The 15,837-nt window shown below is 45.1% G+C and overlaps 1 protein-coding gene across 11 annotated transcripts in view; it reads right to left on the bottom strand.

The window, feature by feature from the left end:
* RNF14 (ring finger protein 14) overlaps positions 1 to 15,837 on the bottom strand; it is a 45,260-nt gene that overhangs the window by 11,559 nt on the left and 17,864 nt on the right. The window contains exons 1-5 of one of the 11 annotated variants that reach the window (XM_073802627.1): positions 6,121 to 6,213; positions 5,039 to 5,172; positions 3,576 to 3,742; positions 2,204 to 2,373; positions 994 to 1,145 (exon numbers count right to left, since the gene is read on the bottom strand). In XM_073802627.1, the coding sequence (XP_073658728.1) occupies positions 994 to 1,145; positions 2,204 to 2,357 (306 nt within the window). In that variant the 5' untranslated portion in view covers positions 2,358 to 2,373; positions 3,576 to 3,742; positions 5,039 to 5,172; positions 6,121 to 6,213. Of the gene's footprint in view, positions 1 to 993; positions 1,146 to 2,203; positions 2,374 to 3,575; positions 3,743 to 5,038; positions 5,173 to 5,789; positions 6,032 to 6,120; positions 6,214 to 15,837 lie in introns of those variants that run through there. The other 10 variants (XM_073802628.1, XM_073802629.1, XM_019924600.3 and 7 more) reach the window with 10 other exon arrangements.

Below are 15,837 nucleotides of genomic sequence, written 5' to 3'. Positions count from 1 at the left end.
TAATACATCAGCCTATCAATCTTCATCATGACTTCTAGAAGAATAACTGCTACTGATCCATTATCTACCCCAGAATACATTATATTAGCTTCAAGCCATATTTATGTCTCAATCAAGAGTTGAGGTTGTTACTAGAAAAAGATATACAACCCAGAGGAAATGAAGATCATAATATAAGATCTCAAGCCTTAATGAGATATCTACAGGAATCATACACATTTCTATTTGTGTGCATTCACACCTATGTGAGAGTAGTCAACAACTCTGTTATTAATATACAGACTTTTAAAAATAAAAGCACTCTTACGTTTTCTTAGGAAATATTTATTATAACTACATTAGCTCAATTTTAGTCCTCCTAACTACAATTAAATCTTTCATTTAAGGAATGGATAAGAAACTAAAAAAAAATAAAAAGCAATACCAGGGCTTCCCTGGTGGCGCAGTGGTTGAGAGTCCGCCTGCCAATGCAGGGGACACGGGTTCGTGCCCCGGTCCGGGAAGATCCCACATGCTGCGGAGCGGCTGGGCCCGTGAGCCATGGCTGCTGAGCCTGCGCGTCCGGAGCCTGTGCTCCACAACGGGAGAGGCCACAACAGTGAGAGGCCCGCGTACATCAAAAAAAACACCAAAAAACAAAAAAAAGCAATACCAACATCTAACGAAAATGAGGAGGACCTTATAGTATCCATTACAATACAGATTAAATAGGAAAATAACAAGACAAAGAGAGAAACAATTTACTCGATTAAAAATTACTCCTACTGCAATTCAAAATGATTAATCGTTCTAATTACGCCATTCTTTTCTAAAACACCAAACATTTTCAATTTATTAACATTACAATTCATGAAGGCAAGGGAAAAAAAAATGACAAAATCAAACCCATTTGTTCTTCATGCACTGAATTCAAGATCATCAAGGTAGTGTTCAATTAAAGATGATTTTTAAGTTTCTAAAGATGGATAGGAGAAATTAAGTTTCGGGTCTAACCTGAGTTGGTGACAGCCATTTGCCACTAAGTGTGAATGAAGGTGGGGCGGAGGATGGATAATCTGGTGGCAGTTCAAAGTTCAGCACAAGTGGAGGCAGAAAGCAAATGGTGTATTCAAAGCCACTATTCTGGAGACACTCATTTGAATTGCCTGAACCAAAAACAAAGATTAGAAAGGATCAGTTGGTCAACACTTGAGTGTCCGTTACTGCTGAGCAGTGCTCAAGAAAAACGTAATGCTTTGGTTGAGGGGATAAAAACCCTCCCCCAAAGCACCTTCTATTCCCTAATGTTACTTCGTAGCCGCCACCTTAAAAAAAAAATCTTGTAAGCCCTTAAAAAAATCTACTAAGCATCATGAAATTTAAAATGAAGATACACAACTTATTCTTGTATACACTTTTGAGTATAATTCCTAACACTAATGACAAGTAATAACACAATGTTTTCTTTTGTTGTTGTTTTACAGTAGATGATTAAAGACACAATCTAGAGAAAAGGACGTTTATTTCTATCAAAGAGCCATGACCTACTTAGACCAGCATGTGCCAACTACCCATGAATCATAGTTGGGAGAATTTGTGCCAGTACAAGGATCTCTTGAGGGCAAGACACAACACACAACACTCTCACAATCAAAGTTTCATTTTCAGTTATCACACTTAATTTGTTTACTCAAAGCCTTTATAGTAGAAACATTTTAAGAAAGTGTTCACAGATGACATCTGGTACATTGGTATCAAAAGTACCAGTTTTCAACTTTTTTCTGAAGCAGAAGGTCACAGAGTAGCAGCAAGTGTCATGTGTTTATGGTGGTTGAAAAGATTCTGGAAACCAAATAGTATTAACAACCGCCATGGTACTTTAAGTCTTTCCAAGTGTTTTCACATATATTATTTCATTTTCTCTTTTATTATCCCTATTTAACAGCCAATGACTCATGGCTAATGAACTGCTAGTTAAGACGATTAGGATGCATGAAATATGCAGGATAATATCCGAATTCAGTGATCAAAAAGGCAGAATCAAATTGAAAATTGTTCACCCCCAGCTCAATTTTCAATTAAAAGAGAAACAGGCATTAAATCTGTAATACTACCATATATCACTAATGCCTATAAATACAAGATGATAAATAATTTAGGGTACACTAAGAAACTGAGAATAACCTTTATTTAGAAAAATCTGTTTAAGAGAATATTAACTAACCGCTCACAAATATCTTGAAATTTTGTGGTAAGTCCAAATAGATCCTGGTTTCTCCACCTTGGACAGACTCTGCTTTTCTAAATTCATCTCCATCATAAATACTCGCCAGGGCCAGCAATTCATCCTCCTGAGCTTCTCGGTCTTCTGACGACATTTAATTTTCTGAGGAGCTGAAGACAATCATTCAAGTCAGTTAAGAACAGAAAAGGCACAGAGTTTGGAAAAGTCTAGCGGCACTGTCCACGGCCCCCCCGCACACCCCCCAAAAAGAAAGTTCCTCAAAAACAACTGCAAAGAATTAATCAATATTCTCACTTTTCTGTCAAACTAAAAATGACAGGCATATCTAATATTCCAGTAGCTCTGCAACAGTAACAGCCTTTTCCAAAAAGGAGAGTTGTGTTTCTTTTAATTGCTGACTTTATCAGTTAGGTATGATTTAAGAAAAAAAGCACAATCAAAGAAATCACAAATTAGTTTGACTTGCCCACTGAACTTCGGAAAATGCCTTGCTCATAAAAGTAGTCAAAGTATACTTGATATGCTTAAAAATAAATGAATTTTTTAAATCCACAGCAATCTCTAGGACAGGTTTTCTCAATCTCTGCGCTACTGACATTTTGGAACAAACAATTGTTGTGGGAGGTTATCCTGTGCATTAGAGGATGTTTATCAGCATCCCTGGCTTCAACCTACTAGATACCAATAGCATCCCTTTCCCTCAAGAGTTGTGACAGTCACAAATATCGCCAGACACAGCCAAATATCCCCCCCTTGCACAGGGAAGGCAGAAGAAAATTGCTCCCAGTTGAGACCACCCTACTCTAGAGAATGTTACAGGGACAGATACTATGTAAGACAGATAACTGAGGAAGTAGCAAAATAACATTAAATTTTTGAAACAATGATGAATTTTGTCAAATCAATTGTAACATTTATCATTTTTTAAGGTAACACCAACCGTGAAAATATGCTACAATTAAATTGTACAATGCTTTTTAATCACAGCAACTGAAAGATGCGCCACACTATCAGATAATTTAAATGTGCAAAAAATATGTAGTGAGAATCTACGAAAATTACTTTAATAAAACCACCACCAAAATTACCATTCTATCAATTAAAATACCGGACTATAACTGCATTTGCAAATATGCTCCCTCTTGGCTGAAATATTTTTCTAAACTGAAATGCACAGAATTGAAAAGTTAGGACATGGTTTTTCACATTATAAAATACTACAAAACTTAGACAAATTCATTTAAAATAATTCCATTTTCAAAAAGTACGTTTTTCCAGCAGATAATAACAGTTCTGCTTGAGCTGTGTCCCTAAGACACAGTGACATATTCTATTCGAGGTCAGTTAGTACCTGTTAATAACAACCAGAAGAAAAGGATATTAGCATTGCAGTCCGTATTTCAGCTCAGTTTGGAACTCACGCAAATCTCATTTATTCTCCAGATGATGGAGATGAGACTGCTGAAGCTGGATAAGAGGCCAAGATGTGGAACTCATACTAGGTATACTACAGAAATCCTGCCAATTGCAGAAAAAAAAATACAAAAGATGGTGTTAGGACCCTCTCCAAATTTAAATTCTGAATTTCCGTTACCATCACTTAAATCAAACACATCCTAACACACAGTCAATCCTAATCTACAGCTGCATATTACTCTCCTAGGTCAGCCTAACTGAGGCACGTGGTTGAACGGACATGTGCATGTCCCCAGTAATAAGAGCGCCTTTCTTATCTGACTGCCTTCAGCCCCAGGAGGAGCTGAGGAGAAACACTGAGGTCCTATGAGAGGACAGTACAGCATGCTCCCATAGCAAACGACTTCCTGCGGTTTTCTTGATTTTGTTTTTCCTTTCCTCTTCTGCTTCCTCTATTCCTTCACTTCCTATCCCCCTCCAGTTTGTCCTCTTGCCTGCTAATGAATTAATCCTGCCAGGGACACTCAACATTAGGTTAATTTAAGCAAGACAGCAGGATGTTTGAAAACAAAACAATAAAAGCGCGCACGCACGCACGCACGCACACACACTTTTAAGTCCTATTCTAAATGCTTTACCAGGCTTCTTAACTGGGAATGAAGGAGAAGGGGAGAGTGGTTCATAGATGGGTTTTAGAGAATCCTATGAACATCCTAATATTATATGCAAAAAATATGATATAAAACCATAATTTTAAAACCAAATTCTCAGATGTGTGACTCCCAAATAAGCTAAGAATGAAATTCAGGATTAATTTACATTTACTGAGTAGTATTACTATGTACTATACCGTCTTTTCACATTACTTAATTGTAAACAATTTTACCAGGTGTAGTACATGGTGATAATGTAATTAAGCTTTTTGTTTCTTCCTGTTCAAACATTATAAATGGGGTGAGATGAATTTATAGTTTCTGGTTTTAGATTAGTGTTCTCTACCTTGTCTGCATGGTAGAATCACCTGAGAAGCTACTTTTAAAATCCCAATACCCAGGCGATACCCCAGAGCAATTCAATCAGGCATCAGTAGCTATCCAAGCTCTCCACGTGATTCTAATGAGCAGCCAGGCTTAAGCTCTACTCCAAGCTGTTTGAAATCGGCAGCTCCTCATGACCTACCCCACCAGACCCCAGCTTCTGAAGCTGCCACTGGGCCCCAGTCCCTTAATTCAGATCGCTGACCTAGATTTCCTTCTGATTCTATCCATTCAGCTTTCAAGACCCATATCCAAAGCCCCTATTCCACGTAAAAATTTCCAATTAGATATCATATGTCTTCCTTTAAAAATCCAGCAAACTTTTCTACTGTAACTTTCCTATGATATTGTCACAACCCACCTTGCATTACAGTTCTTCCTCTGAACTTGCACTTCCTCTCCTACCAGACCGCATTAGCTCCTTAAGGGTGAGGATCAAGTCTTTTGCATCTGCGTATATTGTTCTCAGCATCTAGCAGTGCCTTACATTAGACACTGGAAAAAGTGAGAACTGAATTGGGGTGAGATGCAGTGTGCTCTTATGGGGGACTAGAATCAAGGTTCAGTGACAGCGTTGCCACATCCCACTAGGAGCAGGTTGGGTCGGTCGTCACAATAACCGTAAGAACAGTCACTTAGGGAGCTCTTGCCGTGTGTCAGCCATTGTGCTAAGCCCTTTAAATGCATTAGCTCGTTACATTCCCACAGCCCCAGGGAGCAAGTCCTGGCCCTACTTCCATTATACAGAGAAAAATGACATTTTAAGTCCTTGCTGGCCCAAAATCACACATCTAATACGTAACTAAACCTGGATTCGGACCACCCTGTTTCCTCAGCCGTAACACGGGAACGAGAATAAACCCCGGTGCCACGACACAAGAGAGAATTCAAGTTTAATATTACTTTTGGCAAACCGGAAACCGCTACATCAGTGAGGGAAGGCCCCTCCTCCTCCGGGTTTCCCTTGGGCCTGGGAAAATCCTACTCATACTCCCAGGCCACACCGTGCGGGCTCCAGCGCTGGGGTCTGCCCTGGCTCCGGGCTCAGCACGCCGCTGCCGGTGTCTCCACCGCTCACCGCGGGGTGTGGAGTCCTTGTTTGTGAGACTCACCTACAACTTGGGGGCAGGCCCGAGCCCTGCTACCTGCCCCGGCGCTTGGATACGGAGGGCGCTGCACGGGTGTGGGCCGGCCCGGGGCGTCCCAAAGGAGCAGGGCCTGGTCCTTCCCCTTCCTCCTCTAAGCGCCCCGTGGGTCTTAGCCGGGCCGGGCTGTGGGCGCCCAGTCCCGGGTCTGGGGAGCTGAAGCCCGCTGAGCAGTCCCGGCCCGGCCGCCCTTCTCTGCCTCGCGCGCCCGGAGCGCAGTCCCCACCGTACCTTCCGGCTGCCCCGCCGTGCCGGGCCCGACAGTTCCGCCCTCCACCCTAGCTTCGGATCTCCTCACCTCCACTCGCCGGCTCCGCCTGGAGACGCCCGGCTCAACCAGCGTACCGCCTCTTCAGTCTTCGGAGCTGTCAGCTGAGCGGCGCGGACCTGGCTGAGAGTACCCCGCGTGAGAAGGGCTCGGGCCTGCCCCCAAGGCGGCTCTGCGCAGCCGCCTTGACCGCCCCGGCCCCTCGGCCGCCCCCCGCAGGTCAAAGGCGGCGCTGCAGGAGCGACCATCGTCACCCGTACCGCAGCCCTGCACACTTAATAAGTATGCCTCTGGAGAAGTTGACACAAATGCAGATTCTGGGGCCCCCTACCCAGGGGGGTCCTTTCAGTACTTCTGTGACAGTGTCCGGAAATTAGAATTTTTACCAGTCCCTACAGATGATCATGAGGCAGCGATCTACCGGGGGGCAGACGTTCCTATAACAATCCCAGACCTGCTCCCCCAGATAGACTACGCAAGCCTCTTCTCCCTCCTCGGATCCCGGCCTCAGAAATGCTGCCCATCTTTCTGGCACCTCCACTATGAAGGCATTCACTTATTGTTCATAACAGTAATAACTACCATGTTTACTAAGCATAGGATGCTTCAGGCCCTGTGCTACGTGCTTTATGTAAATTTTCTCTTTATCTTCACTATAACCTTATGATTTCGGTACCATCTGTTATTCCCACTTTACGAGTGAGAAAACTGAAACTTAGAGAGGTTCAAGAATTTACCAAAGGGTACACGATTATTAACAGGCTGAGTGGGAGTTAAAATTACATGTCCCCTACCTCATGCCATATGCAAAAATTAACTCAAAATGGATCAAAGACCTAAATGTAAAAGGTAAAACTAAAAAACTCTTAAAAGGAAACGTTGGAATAAATCACGAACTTGGATTATGCAGTAGGTTCTTAGATATGAAAAAAAGCACAAGAAACGAAAGAAAAAGTAGATAAATTGGGTTCATTAAAATTAAAAACTTTTTTGGCTTCCCTGGTGGCGCAGTGGTTGACAATCTGCCTGCCAATGCAGGGGACGAGGGTTTGAGCCCTGGACTGGGAAGATCCCACATGCCACGGGGCAACTGGGCCCGTGAGCCACAACTACTGAGCCTGCGTGTCTGGAGCCTGTGCTCCGCAACAAGAGAGGCCACGACAGTGAGAGGCCCGCACACCGCAATGAAGGGTGGCCCCCGCTTGCCGCAACTAGAGAAAGCCCTCGCACAGAAACGAAGACCCAACACAGCCAAAAATATTAATTAATTAATTATTTATTTTTTAAAAAGAACAGTTTAAAAAGAAATTAAAAACTTTTGTGCTTCAAAGGACATTATCAAGAAAGTGAAAAGACAACCCACAGAATAGGAGAACATATCTGAAAATCATATATCTGATAAAGGTTTAATAACCAGAACATATAAAGAACTCCTACAACTTGACAATAGAAAGACCAGTAACCCAATTTAAAAATGGGCAAAGGATCTGAATAGACATTTCTCGAAAGAAGATATACAAGTGGTCAGCAAGCATGTGAAAAATACTCAACATCATTAGTCACCAGGGAAATCAAAACCCTAATGAGAAGCTACTTCATACTCACTAGGACTGCTATAATTAAAAGAAAAAAAACAAAAAAAACAAGCCCATAGATACAGAGAACCATTTGGTGGTTGCCAGAGGTAGGGGGTGGGCAAATTGCGTGAAGATACAGCTTCCAATTATAAAATAAATAGGTCATTGGGATGTTATGTGCACCGTGGTGACTATAGTACATAATACTGTATCGTACACGGTATTTGAAAGCTGCGAAGAGAATAAATCTTAAAAGTTTTCCTCACAAGAAAAAAATCTGTATGTATGGTGACGGATGTTAACTAGACTGATTGTGGAAATCATTTCTCAATACATACACATATTGAATCACTGTGATATACCTGAAACTAACATAACGTTTTATGTAAATTACACCTCAATAACAATTTTTAAAAAGAAGACAGATAATAACAAGTGTTGGTGGGAATGTGGAGAAATTGGAACCCTCATATGTTGCTTTTGGGAATGTAAAATGGTGTAGCCACTCTGGAAAACAGAGGGTCTGCATTTTCATTTTGTGCTGGGCTTCACAAATTACGATGCTGGTCCTACACCCAGGAGAAAGGAAAAGCCAAGTGGGAAAAAAAATCGGGCACTGGAAGGGCTTACCTGACTGCCACAGAAGGGAAATTTTTGAAATGCAAATAATCAGCCCTAATTTTCTGTACTGTAAATCTTGACCATTACAGAACAGAAAACTAACTACCCCTGTAATGGACACCAGAACCAGAAATATACTCCTTAAAAACGTAAAGGAAGGAAGAAGACTCTCTGAAGCCATTCACTAATATCACTGTTCATGTTTAGCCAAAGGAAATAAAATCAAGAGAGAAATGCATGGCAACCGTACCGCAGAGTGCTTGGAGGTGAGACCACAAACACAGACAGAGACCTCCCAGATGCAAAAAGTGAGGGAGCCGAAGAACCAGGTCGGGAAATTCTCACAAAGTCGGAGTAGGAGGTGAATTGTGACATCACATCATGACTTCATGTCAGAGGTCACAGGATGGAGGGAATAGAAGGGAGGATTTCAAAGCAGTGTTAATAATTTGGATGAATGTTTAAAGTGGACTAAGCATTCAGAGTCCAGTTTGGAGGTCAGGATTGGATAAAGAGAGTTTTCTACTTAATTTTCTTTTTAGACTCCATAAAAATAACATTTTTGTATCTTTTGTTTTATGTGACTGGCGTTATGTCGTTTGGTTTTAAATTGAGCTATCCCCACGTGCCCAGCCCTTCACTGTGCTAAGCATTTTACACGCATTGTCCCATTTAAACACCCAGGACCCCATGACCAAGGTAATTTTATCTCCCCATTTCACAAATCAGGAACTTGAGGCACTAAGGGGTGAAATGATTTTACCGGTGTCATTCAGTGGTGACATATAGTATCAGGACCAATTCTGCATCAGTCTGACCCTCTCTTAGAGCCTGTGAAAGAACTAGGGTTTGTTGAAACAGAAATACAGAATAAAATCATTCTGGCTTCAAGAATTAAAAGGGGAGGCCCTAGGAAAGTCAGGATTACAGTTTATGACATCATGATAGGTGAGAATGAAGATACAAAGAGAGAGAGAAAGAGACCCAACGCCATACCCCGTCCCCAGGGACACTAGATGATGATGGAGTCTAGGGCTAGGAGAGGATGGGGTGTGTGACCTAGGCCAGAGGTCAAGACCCAGGCCATTGGGTAGAGATGCAGGAGTAAGTCACAAAATATGTCTGGTCTTGTAGGGACCAGCAGGCTTCCATCAGGAACTGCACTGCTTCCCGTCCATCACTGGCATCCAAATGGTGTCCAGAGACTTTGCTGAGCTCATCCCACCTGCCCAGAGGGGACAGCCTCCTTTTCAATGGCCACCACTCACAAGCACCCCTGAAACAAGCCTTGACGTAGAGAGGGGCAGCAGTGTGGAAGGGAAAGCCCTGCCCCAACTCTGGGACAGGACTGGACAGTGGTGAGCCCCACCTCATTACAGAAGTATCACTGCTGGTCTCCTGTCGTTATGTATTTGTTCACTCTGTAGATCTCAAAAAATTTACCATTATCACCTGGGAATCTGAAAAATTGGTGTTTCTTTAAAACGGGGGCTTCATCCTCAAAAAAAAATTGAGAGCTACTACACTAAAAGCAATTATAAATAATTAACAACTAGAGCGCTACTCATGTCCCATGCCCCACTCTAAATGTTCTGTATTGACTAACCTAAACCTGACAGTAACCCTGTAACATATTACCATCATCGTCATCCCTATTTTAAGGCTAAAGAGACTGATCACAGAGAAGTTAAGTGGCTTGCCACTGTCACACAGATAGGAAATTACAAAGCCAGGCTTTGAGCCCAGGCAATTGGAGTCCTGAGCCCACATTACTAACCCTAATGCTATGCTTAGATCAAGTTTACACTTTGCTCATGCAAAGTGCTCAGGTCTGTAAGGAGAAATAGCCAGACTACCTGTGTGGCCAGCTTCCCTGGTCAGCGTAGCTCAAACAATACCTCAGGTCATCCCAGGGTTATATAAAAACAGACTCGTAGAGAGGCTTGCGGTGGCTAACAGTATAAAAATGTTTTCTGTGCTTCTGATGCAAAAGGTAAAATTTGATTTACAATAATAGGCAAAGAATGATCATGTTTATACTTGCAAACTGGGACTTTATTATTATTCCCCTGAATAACAGTGAAAAGAGTTTTGTAACCCCAAGGTAACATGGCGCTGTAAGAAAGAAAGAGGGGTGAGATTTAGCAGCGGCGGTCATCATAAATCAGTGTATGGCTGTTTCTCTCGGAGCTCCAGGCTCAACTCCTGGCTGTCATAAACTTATAAAGGGGAGCCCCATGAGAATTTATGTAACGATGGCAGGACTCATTTTCCTTCCTGCAAGAATCTTTCTGAAGCAAGGTGAGAATTAGGCTGATTAGATTTTATGTGAAGAAAGAAAACCAAAGCAATGGAAAGGGGAAAATGTGGGTCAGCTTTAGCTATTTACCACCTCCCTTCCCAAAAAAACCCTGACCTTGTAAATGGAGAAGAACATGCTGAATTCCACCAAATCAATGAGTGGCTGGGGGCTTCCCTTCCCTGGTGGCGCAGTGGTTGAGAGTCCGCCTGCCGACGCAGGGGACACGGGTTCGTGCCCCGGTCCGGGAAGATCCCACATGCCGCGGAGCGGCTGGGCCCGTGAGCCATGGCTGCTGAGCCTGCGCGTCCGGAGCCTGTGCTCCGCAACGGGAGAGGCCACAACAGTGAGAAGCCCGCGTACTGCAAAAAAAAAAAAAATGAGTGGCTGGATGACCGAATAAATTAATGAATGAGTGTGATCCAGGCTTTCTCTGGGGTGGTTCTTCCAGTGTGAGAACAGTTCCATCCTAGAGTCACCGAGAAATGCTGAATACATAACAAGGCCAATCAACAGAGTCAGCCTCTGAATATTCATGCACAGATGATGCTCCCAGTCAATATGTTTGATTTTTGTGTTTACTGATAGATTTTCAAATTCACTGTGTAAACCAAAGTTCTAAAAATAAAAAGAAGAAGAGGAAAAATGAAAACAGAAAAGAACTTGTGGTAAGATCATACATTACTTCTGGATAGGATTGCCAGATAAAAATACTTATACTAAAAATTTTTCATTGTTTATCTGAAATTCAAATTTAACAGGGCACAGTATATTTTTATTTGTTAAATCTGGCAAACTATTTCTGGGCTAATAACCCTATGTAGAAGAGAGGGCTGAAGAGAGTTATCTGGTGGACATGCCCACACCTGGGAGTCAGAAGGAAGGCAAACCAAAGGAGGATTCAGAGAAGCAGATAGAAGAGCCTGCAGAAATACGGAAGAAGAACCAGCTGTGCGCAGAGCATTGACACAAGCACGGGGGGAGGTGGGGACCAGGAGGATGCTCAGTGAGAAAGGCCTGATGGCTGTAGAGTTTGGCCCTTGCAAGGTTGTTGTTGGTGCTTCTAAGAAGTTCTATGTCAGTGGTTCTCAGTGAGGGTGGGGTGGAGAAGGGGTGCGTGGCAGAATGACCTGCAGTATATCAGAACCGAAATCTACATGCTGGAAGTAGCCCTCTCCCCCTCTGAGGATTGGGGAGAGAGACATAAGTGTTACCCTTATCAACTCAGAATTTATGTGGTCTGTTTGCGGGGGCCATGTTGTGGTTACTAAAGCACAAAATAAATTATAAATCTTTTCTTGCATTTATCTTGAAAACCACGAAGGTGATCCACAGTTTACAACTATCTGTTGGAAAGTCCTTATCTTCAATCTACTTCCTTCACAGCCTCTGCCCGTTCTGTAGGGTACCTCCCTCCACAATATCCTCAAGCTTCAGCAATCCCGCACCCCCTCATCTATTTTTCCTTTTATTATGTAGATCAATTAGGCCTCTCTTGCCAGCAAAGAAGTCCAATCAACTTTCTCAATCCGGTCCCAAATGATCTGAAAGATGAAGCATTTTCAGAGAGGGGGTAATAGAGCTGGCAATTATAAAATTCTCTTTGGCAGGCTGCGAAAGAGAAAAGTATGAATTTTCTTGCCCTGTTCCTGGTATTTTGAAAAGCTTTTCAAGTGATCGTGATACGTGGACGCTTCTGAGAGATACCACTCTTAATCAAGACACAAAGCCTTTTCATTTCTTGAAAAGTCTTATTTCTTGGCAAATTTCTCCCTGCAAAGTGCATTCTTCTCTCTGCTCTTTGCCCAGAAAGAGGTGCCCTTGTGTGGGAATGGACATCTGTGGTCTGTCCCAACAGAGATCACAGAGTGCGGGCCAGGACCAGGTGACCCAGAACAGCCACTTGAGTCTCCCAGTCAATGGCCCTGGCTACACTGCCTCCAATTTCAACAAGGTCTTGCTGAAAAAAAGAGGCAGACCTTAGGTGGTCCAGTCACCTCCCCAACCAGAATGATCCTGAGGATGAAGCTTCCCAGTTTCATCAACACTGCCTTGGTGGGTGGTGATGACTATGGCCAGCGACCGGGCAGATTCACAGGGGGCCCTGGGGGTGAGCAGCCAACCCCGCAGGACATTCATAGGTGGGGCATGATCTTAGCCTTCCTCCAGCTGGTCTTCAAGTCCCCCAAGGGTCAGAGTCCCACCCTGCTGGTCTGACCCCTCAAGGTTCCTCAGGACACCAGGGATCCTCTGACCCCCCCACCCTTCTCACTTCACTCCCCGACCCCTCCCAAACAACGGACCCAAGTGTGAACAACCCCAAGGCTGGTGGTGAACAAGGCTTCACGCACCAAGCCCAAGCCTGCCCTCTTTTCAAAAAGAGGGAGGCTGTCCTCAGCTATTTCGGACCTATTTCAGAGGACTTCTGCTCCTTCAAACCTATTTTCAAAACTCAGGATGATGAAGGCTCTCCAGATAAACTCCAGTTTCACCCCCTGATGTGTGGCGGCTAAAGATCAACTGACCCTGTAGCCAAAAAGGAGGAGGAAATATTACTAAAAGGGGACCTCGTTCCCAGAGGTAATAGCCTTTAAAAGGTCTGGTTTGCTGACTTTGGACTCTTAAAGGGTTGTCTTAGCTTCCTGCCCCCAACGTGAGTAAAACAGAGAACAAGAAAAAAACCACCTACGAAATCCAAATTCAAAATTTTTCTTGGCCTGTGAGTCCATTTTTTACATCCCCGAATCCCAGTCAAGGCAACACACACACACACACACACACACACACACACACACACACACACACACACACAATCAATGCCCTTTCCAGAATATAAATGTTAACACATGTAAAATCATGAATTCCATAATTCCTCCTGTGGGCGTTGGGTCACATTAGGTTTCCCACTAAGTGAAATGATTGTCACCTGGGTATAGCTCCTTCCATTGTGTTGTACGTAGCACAGGAACACGGGTCTGGAGTTGTGGACATTTGAGAACTCCAGCCACCCACCTCCCTGCCTCTGTGGCTTTCCTGCCTTTGGCCACCAGATGGCACTCTAGAAACGTTCTCAGCACCAGAGTCTCCTGTACCAAAGCTCCCCTGCATTACTCCCAGCTGGCCTTCTTCTTCCCTCTTCTCTGTTCCCTTTCAATCGACGTCCCAGAGTACAGTTGAAGGGGCTTTGTGGAGGGCAAATGTGCGTGATCTTGGGCAAGCTACCCTTGCTCAGCTTCTTCACCCCTATGGCCTGGTTGTGAGGGTGGCATGGGACGATGCAGGTAAAACACTCGGGACAAAGCTTGGCAGGTAGCTGCTATTCTCCTCAGTCTGCTCAGACCCCTTCCAAAGCTCTGCATGGCCTTCAGGACAAGGTCCAAATCCTGAGCACGGGGTCCCAGGCCTTCCATCATCTGGCGGCCCCTGCTGACACCCCCAGCCCACCGTCCTCCTCCCCACTCGCACAGGCCCTCGTGTGGGACTGCGAGAAGCAAGCTCGCCCACCTCCGGCCTCTTCCATTCTGCTCCCTCCACCTGCTCGCACCTGCCCCCCCCTCACTCTTCCCCGTCCTTCAGGGTGTGTCCTCCAGGAGGAGCCTCCCCTGATCCCTAAGCCTGACTCTGGAGCCATCCACTGGACCCACTTCTTTCATTTTCCCCACCCTGGCTTGAGACTACAAGCCCCTTGGGGGTCACTTTGTCTTGCTCACTGCCTTGCACATAGTAGGATGAGTGAGGGCCAGACAGTGAGGCCGCCATGCAGGCTGACTGTCACCAGAGGGCCTGGGGCCCACGCTGGTTCCCCTTGCAGGGCAGGTAGCACTGGGCCCTCGCCCGAGATGAAGAAGCCCTGGGAAATGAGCCTTCCTGGCCAAGAAGGCGGAGGAAAAAACGTGAAGGGACAAATGCAAGACCATTTTTACCATTTGCATTCGAGGTATAAAGCCTGGCAAATAGTACAAGGTAAACTAGTCCCATGTAATGAGTGCTTTCTCTGTACCAGGCATTGCACCAAGCCTTCACTTGCATTATCTCATCAAATCCTTACCACAAACTCGGGAGATGGGTGACAGCCATGCTCTACAGAGAAGGAAACTGAGGCCCAAAGAGGTTATGTGACTTGTGCCACGTCTCCGAGCTATTGAGTGTTCTGTCTTCAGAGCCAGACTGTAGGAAACACCCCATTGGATTCAGGCCCCTTGCTATTGGGAAACCTCCAGGGGTAGAATATGAAAGGATAGGGTGTGGGAAAGAGAATACAGAGGGGAAGGGGGGTGCAAGGTGAGGCTTAGGCCAGGGAGGTCCTCAGTCGCCCCATCCTAATGGCCACAAGCCCCCTGGCCAATGGGCCTGATTGGAGTCACTTGTGTCCCAACAGGCACCTCCAGCCCCAAGGACTGAGCTGCCAACACCCATTGAGGGGAAGCTGGCCCTTAACTCCCATCACTTCAAAAGGTTTACAAACCTCTGGACTCAACCTCAAGGTACAGTGCGAGACTGGACAATGGTGGGGGCAGTGGATGGAGGAGGAAATGAGAAGCAGCAAGTCACCTCAAGGCCACCCAAGCCAACTGCCCACTCGCCCCCCTCCTGGCCTCACCTCTGTGACGGGACTCTTGGACATGAACAGCAGTGGGAAGAGAAGAATTGGAGGAAGGGAGGGAAAGGGAGAGGAAGGTGTGGGAGAGGGAAAGGTATAAAAACCTCCAAGACCAAGGAGCAGGAGCTGGGGGATTCCCCCGAACAGGGGCTCAGGCTGGACCAGATGTGGAGAACAATGGGCCAGGAGGCTAGGGAGCCGGAAGGGAAGGGGGAGGGAGGCCACACCGTCGGGTCAGAAAGGTCATTGTACTTCAGGAGCCAAGGACACGGGCACTTTTGGCTCCTGAAGTATGTGGGCAGGGACTGACCCAGGGCCAGTGCAAGAGCCAGAGGCAGCCACAAGGTAGGCCAAGCTGGCAGATCACGCCACCCACCGCTAAGAACAACGTCATTGCCTACGACTCCGGGCCAATGTTTCATTTCATCCCCACGATTTCCTGCTGAGAGGGCTACTGTTGTTATTCCCATCTGTGCTCTTAAGATGAGGCCCAGAGAGGTTGAGTGACTTGTCCTACATGACCCAGCTGGGAAGTTGTGGAGTCAGGATTTGAACCCAGGCATTTTGGCTCTTATAGCCACTCTCTTAATCAGCGCTGCTTCCCATGAGACAAAAACGGGTGATGAGGGCGAAGTCAAGACTGAGAGGTA

The sequence above is a fragment of the Tursiops truncatus genome, chromosome 3 (assembly GCF_011762595.2).
Source record: "Tursiops truncatus isolate mTurTru1 chromosome 3, mTurTru1.mat.Y, whole genome shotgun sequence".
In the NCBI taxonomy this organism is placed as follows: domain Eukaryota; kingdom Metazoa; phylum Chordata; class Mammalia; order Artiodactyla; family Delphinidae; genus Tursiops; species Tursiops truncatus.
This window is presented reverse-complemented; position numbering and strand designations above follow the sequence as displayed.